The sequence below is a fragment of the Barbus barbus genome (assembly GCF_936440315.1).
Source record: "Barbus barbus genome assembly, chromosome: 1".
In the NCBI taxonomy this organism is placed as follows: Eukaryota; Metazoa; Chordata; class Actinopteri; order Cypriniformes; family Cyprinidae; genus Barbus; species Barbus barbus.
Window position 1 is genome coordinate 5,905,264 of NC_136729.1, and position 19,879 is coordinate 5,925,142.

The 19,879-nt window shown below is 39.7% G+C and overlaps 1 protein-coding gene across 2 annotated transcripts; it reads right to left on the reverse strand.

Moving 5' to 3' along the window:
* Positions 1-1,154: 1,154 nt before the first annotated feature.
* On the reverse strand, positions 1,155-18,964 carry LOC306875229 (REST corepressor 2). Of its 2 annotated transcripts, none has more exons than XM_079425702.1 (13): positions 18,490-18,964; positions 14,036-14,158; positions 13,684-13,740; positions 13,315-13,395; positions 6,200-6,252; positions 5,946-6,107; positions 5,459-5,583; positions 5,318-5,378; positions 4,775-5,014; positions 4,135-4,212; positions 3,791-3,848; positions 2,627-2,844; positions 1,155-2,470 (listed from the first exon to the last, which is right to left on the reverse strand). In XM_079425702.1, exons 2-13 carry the CDS (start codon positions 14,154-14,156, stop codon positions 2,099-2,101), a joined length of 1,626 nt encoding a protein of 541 aa, XP_079281828.1. In that variant the 5' UTR covers positions 14,157-14,158; positions 18,490-18,964; the 3' UTR covers positions 1,155-2,098. The 2 variants fall into 2 exon arrangements, with proteins under 2 accessions (XP_079281828.1, XP_079281827.1); XM_079425701.1 differs by lacking the exon at positions 18,490-18,964 and adding an exon at positions 17,209-17,535.
* Positions 18,965-19,879: the final 915 nt, after the last annotated feature.

Consider the following 19,879-nt stretch of genomic DNA (forward strand, 5'->3'; position numbering starts at 1 on the left):
TGACGGCTAGAATGACCGTGTTTTTCGAAGTGGAGGCTGGCCTGACCGCAGTTCGAGACGGGAGTTTATATCCCTCAAATCTTAACCAGCAGGCTATAACATACCTGAGTAGAGGAGCGGACAGTTCGAGTCGCGTTCAAACCACAAAACTGCAGCTGAAAACCTGACAGACATCTCGTATCTCAAAAAGTCTGCAAGTTACTAAAAGCACACGTGAAAACTCAACAAACACAAAACGCGTGTGCCTAAAACAGTCTCACCCGCGCTGTACGGTTCCGTTCACACAGATATAAGCTGAAAACACGGCTGTGAAGCTTGAAAACAAAGTATTTTATTTATTTAAAAATGGGCAGATTTTTATTTTGATTTCTTAATGTTAGAGCTATAGCTGTCAACTATAGGTGTCGGGATTTAAAAAAACAGAATGGAGAACAAAACATTAAATTTGGTTAATGGGTTAAAAATAAGTGTGCTTAATATAAGTTGTGTGTAAACAATTACTAAAAATGTGTCATATCACACCTGGGGCCTATACCATGAAGCCGGTTTAGCTGGCTAGCCAGGTAAATTTCCATTTATTCTTCGCCAAGCCACTTTAATGATTTTGGGCACCTTTTGGGCTGTTCATCATCATAACTTATGCTCAGGTCAATGTTCTGGATAAAAGATCTCAGAAACTGGACCAAACAAATGTACAAATTTCTGTAGATTATATTATGAACTATATGCAGTAATAGTAACTTTCACTTACACCGATTTGACAAGATGTTTTCTTTTAGTTGTCCTCTTTCATGGACAGCTCTTTTCGTGTAAATGAGTTTAAAATGTTTATCTAATCTTTGTTTATATTTGTATTGATCTTTGGTAGAAAAGAGAAGTGAATGGCTCTCTCTTTCGCAAGAAGTGAACTGCAGCTTCTCTGTTTCAAGGCATGTGATTGGCTTTGTTACTGATATCACACTTCATGTGCATGTGCACTCAGTATCTGAGTTTATGGAGTTGACAGAAAATTGATTATCATCATCAGGGTACCAACAAATCCTGAGTGCATTGGTTTGGTTTTGTCAACTAATCCTCTAACCCTGAATTCAGCCCCTGGTTGGGTCTAGTAAGTGTCTTGCATGTAAAATATCTGCAAAATAACAAAATAATTTGGTCATATTCACTTTATTTTGAAAAAAAAAATCTAAAACAAAAATAGTCACAAGCAAATCCAGTTCACATGTAAACAGTTCTCACATACATACAACATTTTGGAAGAAACGAGAACTCTTGCACGACCTTCCTCTGGAATCATCTTTAGTGTTTTGATGCCTGTGTTTGTGCCTTTAAGAGCAAGATGAAATCAGTGTATTCCAGAGTTGCATCAAAAAAATCAAGTATTTTGCATCCCTTAGTGCTTAGTCAATATTAACTAGTACTACATAAATTCACTACCTAACAATATCTTAAGGACCTAAACAACAAAACCGCTTCACCCAGTATGACTATCAACATGGCTCTTCAATGGGAGAGTGAGTATACACAATTTCCCAGTTTCCTGACACCAGGTGCACTTCAGAACACGCACTAGTGCCTGTAGTCATGCATATTACATGATATGCAGCTGTTGCCATAGAGATGGTGGAAGGAACTCACGTGAGTGTTCGTGGCAGTTTTTTAATTCCAGTGTATAAGGTTTTTACCCCACAATTTTGGTTAAACTTTCAACTTCCGCTGAGCATCTATTACAGAAGGTGATTCAATAGCTGTAATTACAGTGGAAGCTGTTGTGCTTGAGACTGTTCACGAGGTAAAGCTGTAGAACCTGAGGACAGATGTGTTTTTGGGGCAAGACTGTGGTTTAAATGTATGTATATGGTGCGTTCTCCTCTGTCCTGAAGTGGAGAAGTGAATCACACTGTATAGTTTCATCCCTCCTGACTTGCTAAATGTGTGTTTTGGTGCATGTCCAGCTTTGCTTTCAGTTCACCTCGGGGGGTTTTTCCCCCGGCATTACTACACGTTGCCCTTTTACAGCGATTTAAAAACAAATTCTCTGTTAAATGAGTATTTGGGTGTCTTAAACCATTATAAAAGGGCAAATACTACAAGGCGATCAGTGTGACTGAGGGGATTCCATCTTCAGCCCCACTAGTGAGGGTGGCAGCTGTCCAGCAGAGGCAGAGGAGGAACTTAAAGAGTTCCTCAGTGCCCCCTGGTGGAGCGAAGACGCCACTGCGGGTCTGATGAGCGGAGGGGGAGGGGGAGGGTGATTGTGGGGCGTCCGGTTTTGTAGAGGTCGCGTCTGTAGCGGGGGAGGCTGGCGCAGCAGGCTAGGGGGTGCTGAGGGGGGTGCAGGGCGCAGTAAGGGTGGAGGTTGAGTGAGGGGTGGGGAGGACTGGGCAGAGTTGGGGTTCCCAGCCACATTAACATCAGAAGAGGGCAGTGGACTGTCAGAATGAGGCGGAGAGACGTCATCCATCTTCACCTGTAACAACAAAGAAAGATAGAAAAGAGCAAATGAATTCCTCTGTTGTTGTTAACCGTTCTTTATCTCTAAGATAAATAAGCCCTGCCTGCTGGAACACGTCCTGTTCAAAAGCCTTGACAAATTCAAACAGCATTTTTCCTCATTCTCGCTCACCTCATCATCTTCCGCTTCTGACGACCCGTTCAGCTCCATGTTCACGGTCCTCCCGCTGCCCCCTTGCACCACTTCCTGTTCTGCCTGCCATTCACGTAGAACCTCCTCAAGATTGAAGCGCCTCCGGTAGCTGATGAAGAATGAGCTGACCTGCGCCACCGTCTTGTTGCCAATCACGTCCGCTATGGCTGAAAAGTCTTTACCGTATCGCCTGACAGCTGGAGAAGATGTGGATGAAAAAATGGGTGCATGATAAAACTGCTCAGCAATGCTTAAAATGAAACAAAAATAATCAACCAGAATTATATTCTTATGAATTCGGTATGTAGTATCTAGTATAATGTTGCTTTGAAACCAGGTACATGATAGGAATTACCTTTGTATTGCTCTGATTACACATGCATAATGACATTTTGTAAAATCAGCATGAAACTGTGCAAAGATAAATAATTACATAAATACTGTAATATCCCATAAACAATAAGAATTCTCCATAAATTTAATCACTGCAAGATTAGAACAATCTCCCACTGTCATAAAAGATTGCATATTGGCGACTTGGTACTCACTAATTTAGCTTGAAACCATATTTTTTAAAACACTGTAAAAAAATTCAGACCTCCCAACTGACTGATTACATCTACATTTTTCCATTGGCTCAATTTAATTTCTGCTAACCGAATTTGATCAGTTGTGGCAACAGTCTGTTAACATTGGCTCAATGAGAAATAATATGTTGAGCCAATGGAAAATTTAGATGTAATCAGTCACTAGAAAATTTTGAGTTGGGAGGTCTGAATGTTTTTACAGTGTATGACAGGTATTAGTTGTAACACATTTTATCATGTTAACTCATTGATTAGCTGCATAATTTAGCTTCTATTTTACGATGTCAACTTGTGCAAGTAAAGAAGTGATCTTTTTGGGTTCTTTAGTTTTGTGAAGCTCTTCTCTGCTTTCAAACCCGGTATTACCGAAGCATTCTTTTTTTTATACAAGTTTTAACTAGGGATGCTTGATATTACAGCTCTGGTTGATAACCAATGAATAGCTGATATTAAAGTTCTATGCTATTTTGTCTAAACACTTTTAAACCACGGGTTTAAAATGATACATGTATATTTAGGGATCATAGGAATTAGAGATAATGATAATACAGCTCACCTTGAACAGCCAGGAGTTGCTCCTCCGTTGTCCAGCGACAGTTGATCTTTTGGGTGGGCTGAAGGAAATGCAGCACAGGGAGAAAAATTATCATGTAGCATAACATTGGCATTTTGCCCAGAATCTACTTACAGGTTTGGCAAACTCTTAGAGAAAAAAAACCCTTAAAAATATTATGCAATTATCAGTATCTCAGAAACTAAGCCTGTACATTCAAACTGTCAAAATACATTAAATGTATTTTATGTCTGGCTTTTAAACTTTTACATACATCCCAGTTTTTTATGTATGTGAATGATAAATGTTTGTGGTTTTATATCAGAGCAATGCAGGTAGAAACGTACCTCTGATGGTCTTAAGCCTTCAATTCCATCACTCAAGTTGTGCTTGAAAAAACTATTGGTTTGCTTGACACTTTGGACCTAAAAGCAAAACAGAGAAGCAAAAATGTGGTGATTGTTGTGTAGTTATATTTCCATTCAAGAGTTTGGGGGTTGGTAAAAAGAATTGTCTTACCAAGGCTGCATTTATCAAAAATACAGAAAAAAACTTTAATAGTGTGAAATGTTATTACAATTTAAGTGAACTGTTTTCTATTTTAATATGCTCTAAAAAAATATTTCTGTAATTGCAAAGCTGAATTTTTAATGTCACATGATCCTTCAAAAATCACTTTAATATGCTTATTTGGTGCTCAAGAAACATTGTGCTGTTTAATATTTTTGTAGAAATAAATTTTTCCAGGATTATTTGAGCAGTGTTACAGTTTTTTTTATTTGATCAATAGAGTTAATTTTTAAATAAAAATTTCAATTTGATCAATCCTTGCTGAATATACCAAAAAAAAAAAAAAAACACCTTACTGACTCCAAGAGTTTGAACACTTGTGTAGCACACAAACTCCTCAATCGTGTATTCACTTGCGAGTCTCTCAGATTTACAACCACTACCAAAAACATTGTGATTTGATGTGTTGCACTTTACCTGTCTCTTCAGTGACACTAACTGTGTGTCCAGCTGTCTGAGAGAAACAGCTCCTGAATCAGTGGACGCTGAGAGAGCAACAATGTCCTCCTGTTCCAGATGCATGCCTTTAGGAGGCCTGCGGCGAGAGCGAAGTGGGTGGTGACGGTACTGCGCACCCTGGTTCTCTTTCCGAGTCAGACCAGACTTGCTTGAACCTTTATCACTCCCTCCTCCATTTCCAGAGCTCTGCTTTGTCATCTAAAAAGCAGCACAAATGCAGTCATGCACATGCAGTCTATTTTTTAAGATTTTAGGTTCAAATTCATGTAAATGTTTAAAAGAAAATAGGTGTTTGTGACTGGTCATCTTTTTTTTTTGTTTTTACAAATTTTTGCCTTCACTTGCCTGACTGCTGATTTTTTTTTTACCACTAATATTCCAATTAGTCTCTAAATTAATATGGAGTTAAAAGCTATATGTAACTATTATCAAAGAATAAACAAGATACTGTGTTGAATAGTTTAATATGGAGTTTAGTTATCTGCTACACCATAGGCTCACCTCTTTCCTGGCATTGATCTCAAAGTCACTGTCTGGATCGCCTTCCACCATCTCATCGTTACTGGCAGAAACAAAAATACACACTTTGTAATGATTCATTGTCTTTTCTCTCCATCTTTCCCTCTTTTGCTCTCCTTTTACCTCTCATCCTTTTCTCTCTTGCTAAGGAGCTTGCGTGCTTGACGGTCCATGACGCTGGTCCGGGTTCTGGTTTTCTTCCAAGAGTAGTAGTATTTCACCAGGCTTGAGATCAGCTTGTCTGGAAGCTGAGAGATAAAAATAACTGATGGTTATGACTAAGCATGTGCAGTGAAAAAAAACAAGATGTCCTGTATCAAATTTGTGACTTCGAGCATTTGAACTTCTTTGTACAAAAGGTCAGATGTTCTTGCTTCCATTGAAGCACATGATGCTTTGAAACATTCTCAAATTATTTCCATGATGTAATGGATGACAACAAGACATGGTGCTGACAGCGAGACCTCACTATGACTCTCTACATACAGTATATGTGTGATTCTACACTGGGCCGTATCTCAAGATGCTTGCTCTTCTAGAGTTGCCGGCAGATGTGAGAGCACCAGATGACTCTTATATAACCCATCTTGCCTCCATCCCTCCCGCTCACCATCTGTTGGATGCGATGGAAGCTCTTGCCATGAAAGCTGAAAGCCTGTTCGAACAGAACTTTGTCTTCCACCGTCCACTCATCAGGAAAGGGAGTGAAGTTGGCCAGGTCAGCCAGTGACTTCTCCACATCATGCTTGTGCCACAGAAGCATGCCAAGAGCCTGTTGACAGAAGACAGAATGACTCCATCAGTGATCTATGCCTCTATCTAGAGGATTTGCCTATCATGCCTGATATTTAAGCGAAATGGTACCTGTTCCATGTTGTATCCATGCTTCTCTTTGGCCATCAGAATATATTCATCCACTGAGAGTGAGAGAATGGAAAATGCAGTTTCTTTACAATTCAACATGGCAGATTAGGGGACAGTGTACAAAGGATATGTGTATTAATTTACTACCTGACAACAAAATACACAACCATGATTCAATACATTACGAGGCATCACAATAACATAATAGAAAATAAATAATGCAAATGCATATAAATAAAAACAGCTGTGAATCAATTCAAAATAATGTTTCAGTGGGTTTCAATTAGATTCAAATGTGATTTTTTTTTCATTTCAAAAAGAATCAATTGGATTTGATACTATATATATATATATATATATAATCTGATAAAAAAAAAACTACTTTAGATTTGAAAAGTGTAAACAATTTAACTTCAGTTTCACATATGCACATATCCAAATAAAGAAAATCATTTAAATATTGCACATTATAAATTGTGATTCATTTGATTTTTAACATGATGTTTTACAGATTATTGGCCAACACAAATGATTCACAATTTACAGGCAGTTTCTATATCAATGCCTTTAAATCAGCAGGATGTGTGTGTGTGTATATATATATATATATATATATACACACACACACACACACACACACACACGTACGTATATATTTGTATGTATAAATAAATATATACATATTAGTGCTGTTAATCGATTAAAAAAAAAACTAATAGCACATTTTTAATCACGATTAATCCCACCTAACATTAAAGTTTTTAAATATACTTTTATATTGCAATAATTTCACATTCAATCTTCAAATTAATGTACAAACAACTTAAAGCCAGTATATTTTTTAATATTTGTTTAATGGCATCTTTTTTATGACTGAAGGCCAGTATCACTGATACCAATTAATACTGATTACTGAATATTTAACCATCGACTTTACCATTGACTTATTTAGCCATTCAACTTTACATTATAATTAAGAGCTATCAATTTTAACACTTATTAGACTTTAAAAATAACTTCAAGTTAACTTAAAACAATCTTCACATAAACCCATTATAATAAATGTTATATTTAGCTACCTGTGCCCCTCAGGAGAAATATACAGAAATTCAATCAGAATCAGAATCAGAAAGAGCTTTATTGCCAAGTGTGTTTGCACACACAAGGAATTTGTCTTGGTGTTATGAGCTTCCAGTACAGAAAGTACAAACATAGTGCAGACAACATATAATTAAGGTGATAAAGAACACTAATGAAGAGAATATACAATAATTAAGAATAACAATAGTAATAAAAATAAAAATATACAGAAAAGAGACATGACCATAGACCGAACTGTGAACGTGCATGTGTCCTATGTACAGATGAAGGTTTGATGAGTTATTTACAGATGTACAGTACCGGGGTGTGTTATGTGTTGTTCAGGTGGGATACGGCCTGGGGGAAAAAAACTGTTCTTGTGTCTGGCTGTTCTGGTGCTCAGTGATCTGTAGCGCCGGCCAGAGGGCAACAGTACAAAGAGAGAGTGAGCTGGGTGTGAGGGGTCCAGAGTGACTTTCTTAGCCCTTTTCCTCACTCTGGAGGATGAATGACTCTACTGAAGTCACAGTGCTGTTCATGATGGTGAGTGGGGGGAGAGCAGGGGGGTTTCTCCTGAAGTCCACTATCATCTCCACAGTTTTGAGCGTGTTCAGCTCCAGGTTGTTAAGACTGCACCAGACAGCCAGCTGCTCAACTTCCTGTCTGTAAGCAGACTCGTCACCGTCCTTGATGAGGCCTATGACTGTAGTGTCGTCCGCAAACTTCAGGAGCTTGACAGAGGGGTCCTTTGATGTGCAGTCATTCGTGTAGAGGGAGAAGAGCAGTGGGGAGAGAACGCAACCCTGAGGGGCGCCAGTGCTGATGGTGAGAGTCCTGGATGTGAGTTTGCCCAGCCTCACTAGCTGCTGCCTGTCTGTCAGGAAGCTGGTGATCCACTGACAGATGGAGGAGGGCACAGAGAGCTGTCTCAGTTTGTCTGAGAGAAGGTCAGGTATGATGGTATTGAAGGCCGAGCTGAAGTCCACAAATAAGATCCTTGCATAATTCCCAGGTTTGTCGAGGTGTTGCAGGATGTAATGCAGTCCCATATTGACAGCGTCATCCACAGACCTGTTTGCTCTATAGGCAAACTGAAGAGGATCCAGCAAGGGTCTAGTGATGTCCTTCAGGTAGGCCAGGACCAGTCTCTCAAGTGACTTCATGACCACAGACGTGAGTGCGACAGGTCTGTAGTCATTAAGTCCAGTGATTTTGGGCTTTTTGGGGACGGGAATGATGGTGGAGCGTTTGAAGCAGCAGGGAACTTCACACAGCTCCAGAGATCTGTTGAAGATTTGTGTAAAGATGGGGGCCAATTGGTCAGCACAGACTTTTAGACAGGCAGGTGAAATACCGTCTGGTCCTGAAGCTTTCTTAGATTTCTGTTTTCTGAAGACGCGGTTCACATCCTCTACACAGACTTTAAACGCAGGTAGAATGGTGGGGAAGGGAGTAAGGGGGGTTGCAGGGGGGGAAGGTGAATGTGTGAAGTGCAGATCAGAGCGGGTGCTGGGTGTCAGTCTGGCCTTTTCAAATCTGCAGTAAAACACATTGAGATCATCAGCCAGTTGTTGATTCTCCACAGACTGTGGGGGTGGTGTCTTGTACATGGTGATGTTCCTCAGACCAGTCCATACCGACGCCGGATCGTTGGCTGAAAGTTCTTTTTTCAACTTCTCAGAGTAGTTCTTTTTAGCCACTCTGATCTCCTTTGTTAGTCTGTTCCTGGCCTGGTTATACAAGATTTTATCCCCACTTCTGTAAGCGTCCTCTTTGGCCTGACGAAGCTGTTTGAGTTTCCCAGTAAACCACGGTTTATCATTATTGAATGATAAGAATGTCCTGGTGGGGATGCATATATCCTCACAGAAACTGATATATGATGTTACAGTCTCTGTGAGTTCATCCAGATCGGTGGCAGCGGCTTCAAAAACACTCCAATCAGTGAGGTCAAAACAAGCTTTTAAATCTTGCTCTGCTTCATTAGTCCATCTCTTAACAGTTCTTAATACAGGCTTAGAAGATTTTAGTTTTTGCCTATAGGTCGGTATGAGATGAACCAAACAGTGATCAGAGAGCCCCAGAGCTGCCCGTGGGACAGAGTGATATGCATCTTTAATTATTGTGTAACAATGATCCAATATATTACGGTCTCTGGTGGGACATGTAACGTGCTGTCTGTATTTTGGCAGTTCGCGGGAGAGATTTGCTTTATTAAAATCTCCAAGAATGATTAAAAAAGAGTCCGAGTACCTTTGCTCTGTTTCAGATATACAATCAAACACAAAATTCTAAACTTAATACAGACGAATCCTTAAAACTATCAAAGTTATTTACTCTTTTTTCTTTTGTTCTTGATGAACAGACATCACAGCAGCTGGTTATTAGGTTGTTTTAGGCTGCTATTTCTTTAAGAGCTGTTGCTACTAACCGTAACGCGGATCTGACACGCATCGTATTTTCTCCCAGCTATCATCACCATTTCTGACCCATTTCAGTCTCTTCTAATGAGCTGACGAGTTGAATCGGGTGTCTTAGATGAGGGAGACAGTGCTGGGCTGCTTCAGAACAGTTTTGAAAACCATTTCAGAGACATGTTCTTAAATGTAACTCATATATAACATATTACATGCATGCAGTTTTATGGCAGCTTTAATCGCCTTTTTGGTAACTTCATGACTTAACTGATCACGACACTGCATGCTCGTAGTTTCTTTCGCGATTTGATATTAAATGATACAGGCTATGCGCGCGCCGGCACCTTTGTGAGTGTATTGAAGAGCACGCGCTGCGAGCACAGCACAGTTTCCGCGCTCGTTTGACTCGCGCCTGACGCCGAAGTGAAGCTGGAGCGCGCATTTGAAACGTCTCCTGTTTGATGTGCCCGTAAAGACGTTCTGCGACTTAATAAATGCACTTCTTGTCAAGAAAAAAAGAGACAGAATTAGCAGTTATGAGTGGGGTTAACGGCGTTAAATAATTTTAACGAGTTAAACTGAAAGAATTAATCGCCTGCGTTAACGCATATATATATATACACACACACACAGTACTGCTGGAAAGTTTGTGAACCCTTTAGAATTTGAAACATGTTGGTGGTAGTATCATGGCTTGGGCCTGTTTCGCTGCATCTTGGCCAGGATGCCAAGAACGATGATGGAACAATCAATTCTGAATTATACCAGCAAGGGGGAAGTTGTGGCCTAATGGTTAGAGAGTCGGACTCGTAACCCAAGGTTGCAACTTCGAGTCTCAGGTCTGTCAGGGATTGTAGGTGGGGGGAGTGAATGTCCAGCGCTCCATCCACCTTCAATATCACGACTGAGGTGTCCTTGAGCAAGGAACCCCCAACTGCTCCCCGGGCGCCGCAGCATAAATGGCTGCCCACTGCTCCGGGTGTGTGTTCACAGTGTGTGTCTGTGCAGTTGGATGGGTTGAATGCAGAGCACAAATTCCGAGTATGGGTCACCATACTTGGCCACATGTCACTTCACTTTCACTTTCAAATTCTAAAGGAAAACACCAGGACATCTGTTTAAGAACAGAGTCTCAAGAGAACGTAGGTCATGCAGCAAGACAACAACCCCAAGCACAAAAGTCATTCTACCACAGAATGGTTAAAGAAGAACAAAGTGAATGTTTGGGAATGGCTGAGTCAAAGTCCAGACCTTAATCCAATTAAAATGTTGTGGGAAGGACCTAAGCAAGCAGTTTATAGGAGGAAACCCATCAACATCACAGAGTTTAAGTGGTTCTACGATTAGGAATGGACTAAAACACCTACATGTTATTGTGCATTGTACTGATCAGCATTTACAAGTAACTTTACCTTCAGTTACTGCAGCAAAACGGGGTCACACCAGATTCACATACTTTTGCAACGCACAGATATGTAACACTGGATCATTTCTCTTAATAAATAAAAGACAAAGAAAATATTTTTCTCTCACTTGTTTGATTCGGTTGTCTTTCTCTACGTTCAGGACTGTATGAAAATCTGATGATGTTTTGGATCATATTTATGCAGAAATCTAAAAAAATTCTAAAGGGTTCACAAACTTTCAAGCAGCACTGTATATATACACACATATACATATACATATACATATATATATATATATATATATATATATATATATATATATATATATATATATATATATACACACACACACACACACACACACACACATACAGTATCTCACAGAATTGTGCACAACCCTCACATTTTTGTAAATATTTTATTATATCTTTTCATGTGACAACACTGAAGAAATGACACTTAGCTACAATGTAAAGTAGTGAGTGTACAGCTTGTATAACAGAGTAAATTTGCTGTCCCCTCAAAATAACTCAACACACAGCCATTAATGTCTAAACCGCTGGCCACAAAAGTGAGTACACCCCCAAGTGAAAATGTCCAAATTGGGCCTAATTAGCCATTTTCTCTCTCCGGTGTCATGTGACTCGTTAGTATTACAAGGTCTCAAGTGTGAATGGGGAGCAGGTGTGTTAAATTTGGTGTTCTCGCTCTCACTCTCTCATACTGAAAGTTCAAAGTTCACTGAAAGTTCAACATGGCACCTCATGGCAAAGAACTCTCTGAGGATCTGAAAAAAATAATTGTTGCTCTACATAAAGATGGCGTAGGCTATAAGAAGATTGCCAAGACCCTGAAACTGAGCTGCAGCACGGTGGCCAAGATCATACAGCAGTTTCACAGGACAGGTTTCACTCAGAACAGGCCTCGCCATGGTCGACCAAAGAAGTTGAGTGCACATGCTCAGCGTCATATGGAGAGGTTGTGTTTGGGAAATAGACGTATGAGTGCTGCCAGCATTGCTGCAGAGGTTGAAGGGGGGGTCAGCCTGCATCAAATTGGTCTGCATGGCTGTTGTCCCAAAAGGAAGCCTCTTCTAAAGATGATGTACAAGAAAGCCCACAAACAGTTTGCTGAAGACAAGCAAACTAAGGACATAGATTACTGGAACCGTGTCCTGTGGTCTGATGAGACCAAGATAAACTCATTTGGTTCAGATGCTGTCAAGCGTGTGGCGGCAACCAGGTGAGGAGTACAAAGACAAGTATGTCTTGCCTACAGTCAAGCATGGTGGTGAGAGTGTCATGGTCTGGGGCTGCATGAGTGCTGCCGGCACTGGGGAGCTACAGTTAATTGAGGGAACCATGAATGCCAACATGTACTGTGACATACTGAAGCAGAGACTGGGCTGCAGGGCAGTATTCCAACATGATAACGACCCCAAACACACCTCCAAGACAACCACTGCCTTGCTAAAGAAGCTGAGGGTAAAGGTGATGGACTGGCCAAGGATGTCTCCAGACCTAAACCCTATTGAGCATCTGTGGGGCATCCTCAAACGGAAAGAGGAGGAGCGCAAGGTCTCTAACATCCACCAGCTCCGTGATGTCATCATGGAGGAGTGGAAGAGGACTCCAGTGGCAACCTGTGAAGCTCTGGTGAACTCCATGCCCAAGAGAGTTAAGGCAGTGCTGGAAAATAATGGTGGCCACACAAAATATTGACACTTTGGGCCCAATTTGGACATTTTCACTTTGGGGTGTACTCACTTTTGTGGCCAGCGGTTTAGACATTAATGGCTGTGTGTTGAGTTATTTTGAGGGGACAGCAAATTTACACTGTTATACAAGCTGTACACTCACTACTTTACATTGTAGCTAAGTGTCATGTCTTCAGTGTTGTCATATGAAAAGATATAATAAAATATTTACAAAAATGTGAGGGGGGTACTCACTTCTGTGAGATATTGTGTGTATATATATATATATATATATATATATTATATATATATATGCATCGAGAAAACAGGTGAAAGTATCTCAAATAACAATATTGTGAGAAAAATAATCACATCACACTTCTCTATGACTGTCTGAGTACAGCCCTACATTATACTGGCTTCCCTTTTCTTTTTCTAAAGCACTCCTCGTCAAAAGCCTGAGTCAGACTCTCAGCAGTTTTTAGTCATTTCTACATGTGAATAATTGTTCCTTACACATTGCATCGGACACTTGGCTGTTTGGTGACCAGACCAGCATGCTCCTCTGGTCACTGTCACTGTAGCGGGATGCACAGTCTGTCAACACAAAGAAACATATCTGTCACACACAGCAGCCTCTCTCAAATACCTCTTCTCAAAACCTTGTTGTTTTGTACTTCTCTATGCCCCTCTGCTGTTTTTGTCTATATTTCTATATACTCCAAGACTGTGTTCTCTCCTACTCCCCATAAACTTGAGTGCACACAGAAACACCTACACACAGCCCTTTATCTTATCATGCTCATGCAGACTGTGAAAACTGCATGGAGTTCAGAGATTTATATTCATCTCTTCTGAGATTAACTCCCCTCGCCCCCTCTTTACCTGTTTTGAACTCTGGGATATGTGCCTGGTAGTCCCCACCAACGCGGATCATACTGTCTGTTTCAAAAGAGCAAGAGGGAAAAGGACAGTCAAAGAGGGAAAAACACAGGCAGACGGAGTTAGAAACTGGCAGTGCATCTTCACAGAGGGAAGAGGAAGAAATGTGGGTGGAGGTAGGGAGAGGAGGAAAAGACAACAGGGATGCTTGACAGAATACACATACAGACACTGATATACTCAGACATATTACACTTAAATGAAACAAAGATTAATACTGTGCTGCCATGTAATTGAATGAAGGTGCAGATGGTGGTTTGGAGTTGGCGTTTGTGTGTGAATGTGTCAGACGTACCATGTGTGTGTTCCTCATCACTGCTCTCTTCCTCAGAGTGCTGGCTGTTCCCGTTCGTGACTGTTTTGGCCCTGCTTCGGGACAGCACACCAGACCCTGATCGCTCCATCACTGATGGCATGGCTAGAGGGGAGAGAAAGAGTCTTCAAGGGGATCAGCATTGGCCTTTGTTTTCAACATCTTAAAGGGACAGTCACCCACAAATGAAAAGCCTGTCATTGTTTCCTCTCCCTCATATCATTCCAAATTTGTTTGTCTTTCTTTTGTGGAAACCAACACATATTTTAAAAACTGTTTTTGCCCATACAATGAAAGTCAATGGGGCACAACATAAACACTGAGCCAGAGTAAATCATTGTATAAAAACAACAGACATTTTTCAAATTACATTCTTAAGTGTTCCTTAGGAAAAAGGTTTAGCGGGTTTAGAATAGCATGAAGGTGAGTAAATAATGAATTATGTCTTTAATTTAGCAGCATTTCTGATGCAAATTAATTCTGACTGACCCATCATAAGTGTTATGCGTGTATGTATGTATGTATACATATATACATGTGTGCATGGTCAAGTTTTGTCTCAGAATTGTTCAAATATTTAACTTTTTTGGAACCACTACAAAAGTGTTACGTTTTGTTGTCCTTTGGTGTGACACCCCTAAATTATATTTTTTAATCAAAAACTGCATGTTAAACTAAATAATCATGGAAAAGTTTGCAAATTTGTCTTGCTAACCGCTAATGACAGTTTAGCTTGGTATAGCAAGGTCAGTAATTGACAGAAAAAGGCTGAAACGTCCTGTGGTGTGACAGAAAATGTCCTCCGGTGTGACGCCTGTACTGTCACACCACAGGACAAAGATGTCACACCAGAGAACAAGGCCTCTTTAAAAAGCATTTTATATAATTAAGAGATTTGTTTAACTCTTTTTTTATTCTTTTTTTTTAAATCATTTTCTGTGTTCTTAAATGCAATAATTACATTAAACTATTTTCTGATGTTTTTACAGAAAACTTGTACTGTTATAAAGTGTCATGAAAATAAACATAAAATGTGATTCTTTGTTTTCGAAACAGAAAATTGAGGGAGAGAAATTAGTCGAAGAAAGAAGACTATATATTTCTATATAGAGAAAATGAACTGTTTTCCACGCAGAAGGAAGGAGATCCTAAGAGAACAATGCAGAAAGTAAATACAATAAAATTATGCCTTAAAAAGGGTAGCCATATAGTTTAAAAAAAAATTAATATAGTCTGAATACCAATCATATTTAGCTGTGCCGTACATGCAGCGGGGGGGCTAGAAGCGTTTCAGTAACATACTGATTGAAATTTTGTTGTGGAAAATTATTTTGTGTTTTGTTTAAAATACATGTTGATATTGTTTGTATCAAAATTAAACTTTCTTTCTCCTTTGACAGGTTCAAAATTAAATAGAAACAATTTGATAACTACCATTTCTGTCCTTTAGTGTGACGTAATGCCCTGTGGTGTGACACACATAAAAGAACCACACCACAGATTTGTTTTTTAGCTCAAAATATCTTAAAAAACAGTTGAGTATTGCAATAGGGGAGATACAAATATCACTCAACTTAAAATGGTATAATTTTCAGCAGTTTTGAACGAATGACACTAAAGTTTGTCTAGTTGTCAAAGTTTGTCTTGAAATTGTCCAACAAGTCATGGGGGGAAAAAAAGATGTTAATTATAATTTCATATTAAATAAATAGCACTATATGAAAATAAGTGTCTAACAATGAAGATAAATCTCTCTCTTGCCATGTATGTATTATTAAGAGTTTTGTTTTTCTTGATTTTTGCTAAGTCACACCATTGGACAAATGAATGGTACAATTCAGTAAAAATGTAAAAAAAAAAGCAGTGAAAGAATTGACGAAGTTAGTGACCCTTTATATTTTCTCAAAGATCAGACTTCCCACTACATACATATATGCATTTCTTTTTCAAAAAAGTTTTTTTTTTTACCAAAAAAAATTTTTTTACTGCCTCTTTGTCAACTACCCATATATATATATATATATATATATATATATATATATATATATATATATATATATATACACACACAGAGATTTAACAGCGGTAGTCTGTAATGAAATGTGGTGAGAAAATTAACCTCAAATTAATTAAAATATATGGGTGTGGAAATGAAGTCTGGCTCAAGAGACAGTGAAAGATGTGGAGGTTTAAATGCTCTTGGCTGTGTTTTGAGCAGCAGGTGATGGAGTCCACTGAGGTATCAAACCACACGCATTAGTGTAATGTTTCTAAATCTGTAACGAATTTAAATAACTTTCATTTGTTTCAACGCCAGTAAATGAGACTTTCATTCGGTGGACAAGAAGTCTTTGTTTCGCGAATGCTTCCAGAAAATGAACAGTAGCTAGAGCTGACTTTCATCTCGTCACAAACAAGTACATGCAGTCCCAGAACAACAGATACCATCCTTTACAAAACGAAACAATGACCAAAGCCTTTATTCCTTAAGCGTATGCCATTGTGATAGCCAACCACCAAACGGTACCTTGGTTTTCATGAATAATAACTCAAGAGGCTGCCTGAATTGTGATTATGAACATACAAAACAACCACACAAACACAAAACTAAAATGTTTCTGAGATGCATGGACACAAAAGATACATTGACGAGATAAAATAGCCTACTGGAGAAATCGGATACAAAATTAATCCCGCATAAATGATAATCTTTAGAACTCGCCATCGAAATTTAACATAAGATTAGATATTTGTTCTTACTTTACACGCAAAACAAAAAGTCGTTATGTGTCATAAAATGAAGCGTTGAATGGGGCACGTGACGTCACGACCAGTGATTGAAGTTGCCGTCGGGCTCAGTGTGAATTAAACCTGCCCTTCAGATGAGTCCAAAACACTCAATATGAGGCACTGAACTGCCCTTCGCTAAACAGAGTGCCCAATCAACTCGTAATAGTGTTTCAGCGGAAAGCAGCTATCGATTGCCCCCTTAAACTCCGAGAGGTCGCATCACTCCGACCACCGTCCAATCATCCGTCCCTTGTTCATTTAAACATTTCTGTGAGTAAACGCGCACGGATCTCGCTCGGGCGATGATAATCCGTCATTCAGACTTAAAAAGTAGAGAAACAGAAACCGAGCATCTTTCCCCTCACCTCACTTTTCGCACAGTCGCTCTCTCAAGTCTGAGTCCTTTTGTGTAGAGCCACGCTTATGTCTCTATTCCAGTTGTTGGCTTGCTGTCGCTGAACATTTGCCTTATAACGTTAGTTACCGGTTCAAATAGCAGTTCACTACCTGGCTTGCTTGCTTTCTCTCCTATTCAAACTTATCAAGCGACACACAAGTGTTGCAAAACATCAGCACTACGCTCGTTTGTTAATATACAACTCCATTAAAGCTTCTGTGGATATTCGCACGTTTCTCATTCTCTCCAGTTCATTGCAACGGATCCTATCCGTCTGTATGTGCCGGGGAGACCTGACAACTCCTCACAACCGAGAAAACCTTCCGCGCTCTTCGCCTCTCCCCAACTAACTTCCATGCCAATTACATAGTCCCTTTAACCGGCGTTAAATTCATAACAAGTGATTCAGACAATGTAAAGGCTCGTTTCATGCGAATCAGTGTAACATATGCGGAATATTAAAAACAAAACCGTTAAATGAAACCCTCCCGTCATAAAATCCATTATCCAGGCGTTAAGATTTAGATGTTTAGATTTAAACACATATTTAGGGCATCTCGTACAGTTCTCTCCATGAAACCAACTTAATAGCGATCCATTATTTTGTGCTTTACCTGCGGTACTCGCCACATTAAATCATACGGAACTACTTCCTGCTGTGTGTGCGGAGGGATTCGTCAGCTGTGCAATGCAGTGCTGAGGCTGCCCAGACCCTTCACTAATGTATGCAGGAGAGAAAAAAGACTAGAACTTGCTTGTTTACCTTAATACTGAGTATTTAATGATGGATATCGTGAATTAGGCTTCAGCTATAGTTCTTTTACCATATTCAGTTGATAAAAGGTGATTGAGGCTTAAAGAAATCAATACATTCGCACTGTGTTAGCCATGGCTTCTGGTCTGCATTAATTAAACATAACCTGGAGCTATTACAGGTGAGAATAAACTTGATATCTAGACACAATCTGACACAAAAGGATTAAAGCCTGGATTCAGACTGGTCCCCCCCCCCTGACATTATCAACCAGCAGGCCCAATGATGGACAGGTCCTCCCTTGGATGCCCGTATACATTGATATTCTTTCTCTGTGGTCCTTGCAGGCAAGAACAGAGGCAGACATACCAGTACTTGTGGCACAACCCAGCCATCCCCTCTCTGTCTATGTGTTTCTCTCTCCAACCATCTCCTCCCTCCCCTCCATCGTGCCAGTGCTGTGCAAAAGAACCATTTCCATTTTCTCTAACTCACCTTAGTTGTCCCTTTAAGATGGTCTCTCCTTTCTTGATTCTCTCTCTCTCTCCTCTTCCTCTCTGTTAGACTTCCTCCATCCTCATCACCTCTGAGTTCCTCTTTCCTCCCCTCCCCCTCTCTCTATACCTCCTCTTCCCCCCCCCCCCCCCAAGCAGAGAAAGAGGGTTTTTTTCAGGAGTAACAATCTCTGCTCGCAACCACAGGCCTGAAGGATAGCTGGAGTCTGTCCCTATTTTGTTTAGCAATAACATGGATGGCACAACCTTTTGTTGTCGTGCTAGATTTGCATGGCCTTTTAGGTCGGGTTTTGTTTATTTATAAACCCTGTAACAACAGTTATAATCACTCCATCATAGACTAGTTATCGAGCATGCATCAAGGTTCAGTGTGAGGCGCAGAGGAAGCGGAGATTTTAACAGCGCTGAACTCTCTGACCCCCTCCTGAAAATGCCATCTCTCCCCGTCGCGACACAGATTACCAGAAAACAAAAGGTTCGGGGCGGGGCTTCGTGACGGGCCATCTGCGGGAGGGGCGTGGCCAGGAATATACAGCAGCGCTCGTTGCATTCAACACATGGGTTGACCGTCTAAATTATGGCTGTGCCTTCTTTATAATGGTCTGAAGCAGTGGGTGTTAACGAGGGATTCTGTCAAAACCATCCTAGATAAGTGTTCAAACCGTTGTACGTATTGATGCAGTTCAAACCATCCGATCATCACACAAGGTGGTGCTGACATACAGTAGCAGTTCCTACACAGAAGCAACTTAAGATGCAGCCCTGTATTGTCCACTAGTGCAACCTCGTGGACAAAAGAGGTACTGCAGGGCCATTCTAGACCTTTGGTTGTTCATTCACCTAAACAGAAATCTCTATTAAAATAAATTTAAAGAATATTGCATTGATTAAATATGTGCATAAAAATATGATACAAAGCGTTTTGTCTGTTCAAACGTTTATTTTAGATAACTGTTTTTATTAATTCCCATAAATCATTATTGTTTTCATGTTTTTATTGTGCTTTATTGTGTTAGTTAGCAGTATTTTTTAGTTATTTATTCCATTTGTTACAATTAAGAAAAAGGTATGCATAATTATAGGCTACAATCAACCCCCCCCCCCCCCCAAAAAAAACAAAACAAAACAAAAACAAAACAAAAACATCACACTTAACCACATAATGTCTTATTTCACGTCACATTGTTATAGTGATGCCCTTTGCACATAATACACACAAAGAGGCAATTTACTAACATTAACACAATAAAGCAGCACAAACAAGGATTTATATTTTTTTGTCTACGTTTGTAAGTCAGTTTGAATTTAAAAACAAAATGCAAAAATATGTAGATATATATTGGAAAAAATATACTTGGAATGTATTCACT

Excerpts from the sequence above, each read along its gene's own strand:
- LOC306875229 (XM_079425702.1), bottom strand. The coding sequence starts at position 14,156 with ATGCCATCAGTGATGGAGCGATCAGGGTCTGGTGTGCTGTCCCGAAGC. Across the intron at positions 13,741-14,035 it reads TGATGAGGAACACACACATG|ACAGTATGATCCGCGTTGGT; the intron begins GTACGTCTGACA and ends CTTTTGAAACAG. Across the intron at positions 6,253-13,314 it reads CCAAGTGTCCGATGCAATGT|TGGATGAATATATTCTGATG; the intron begins GTAAGGAACAAT and ends TCTCACTCTCAG.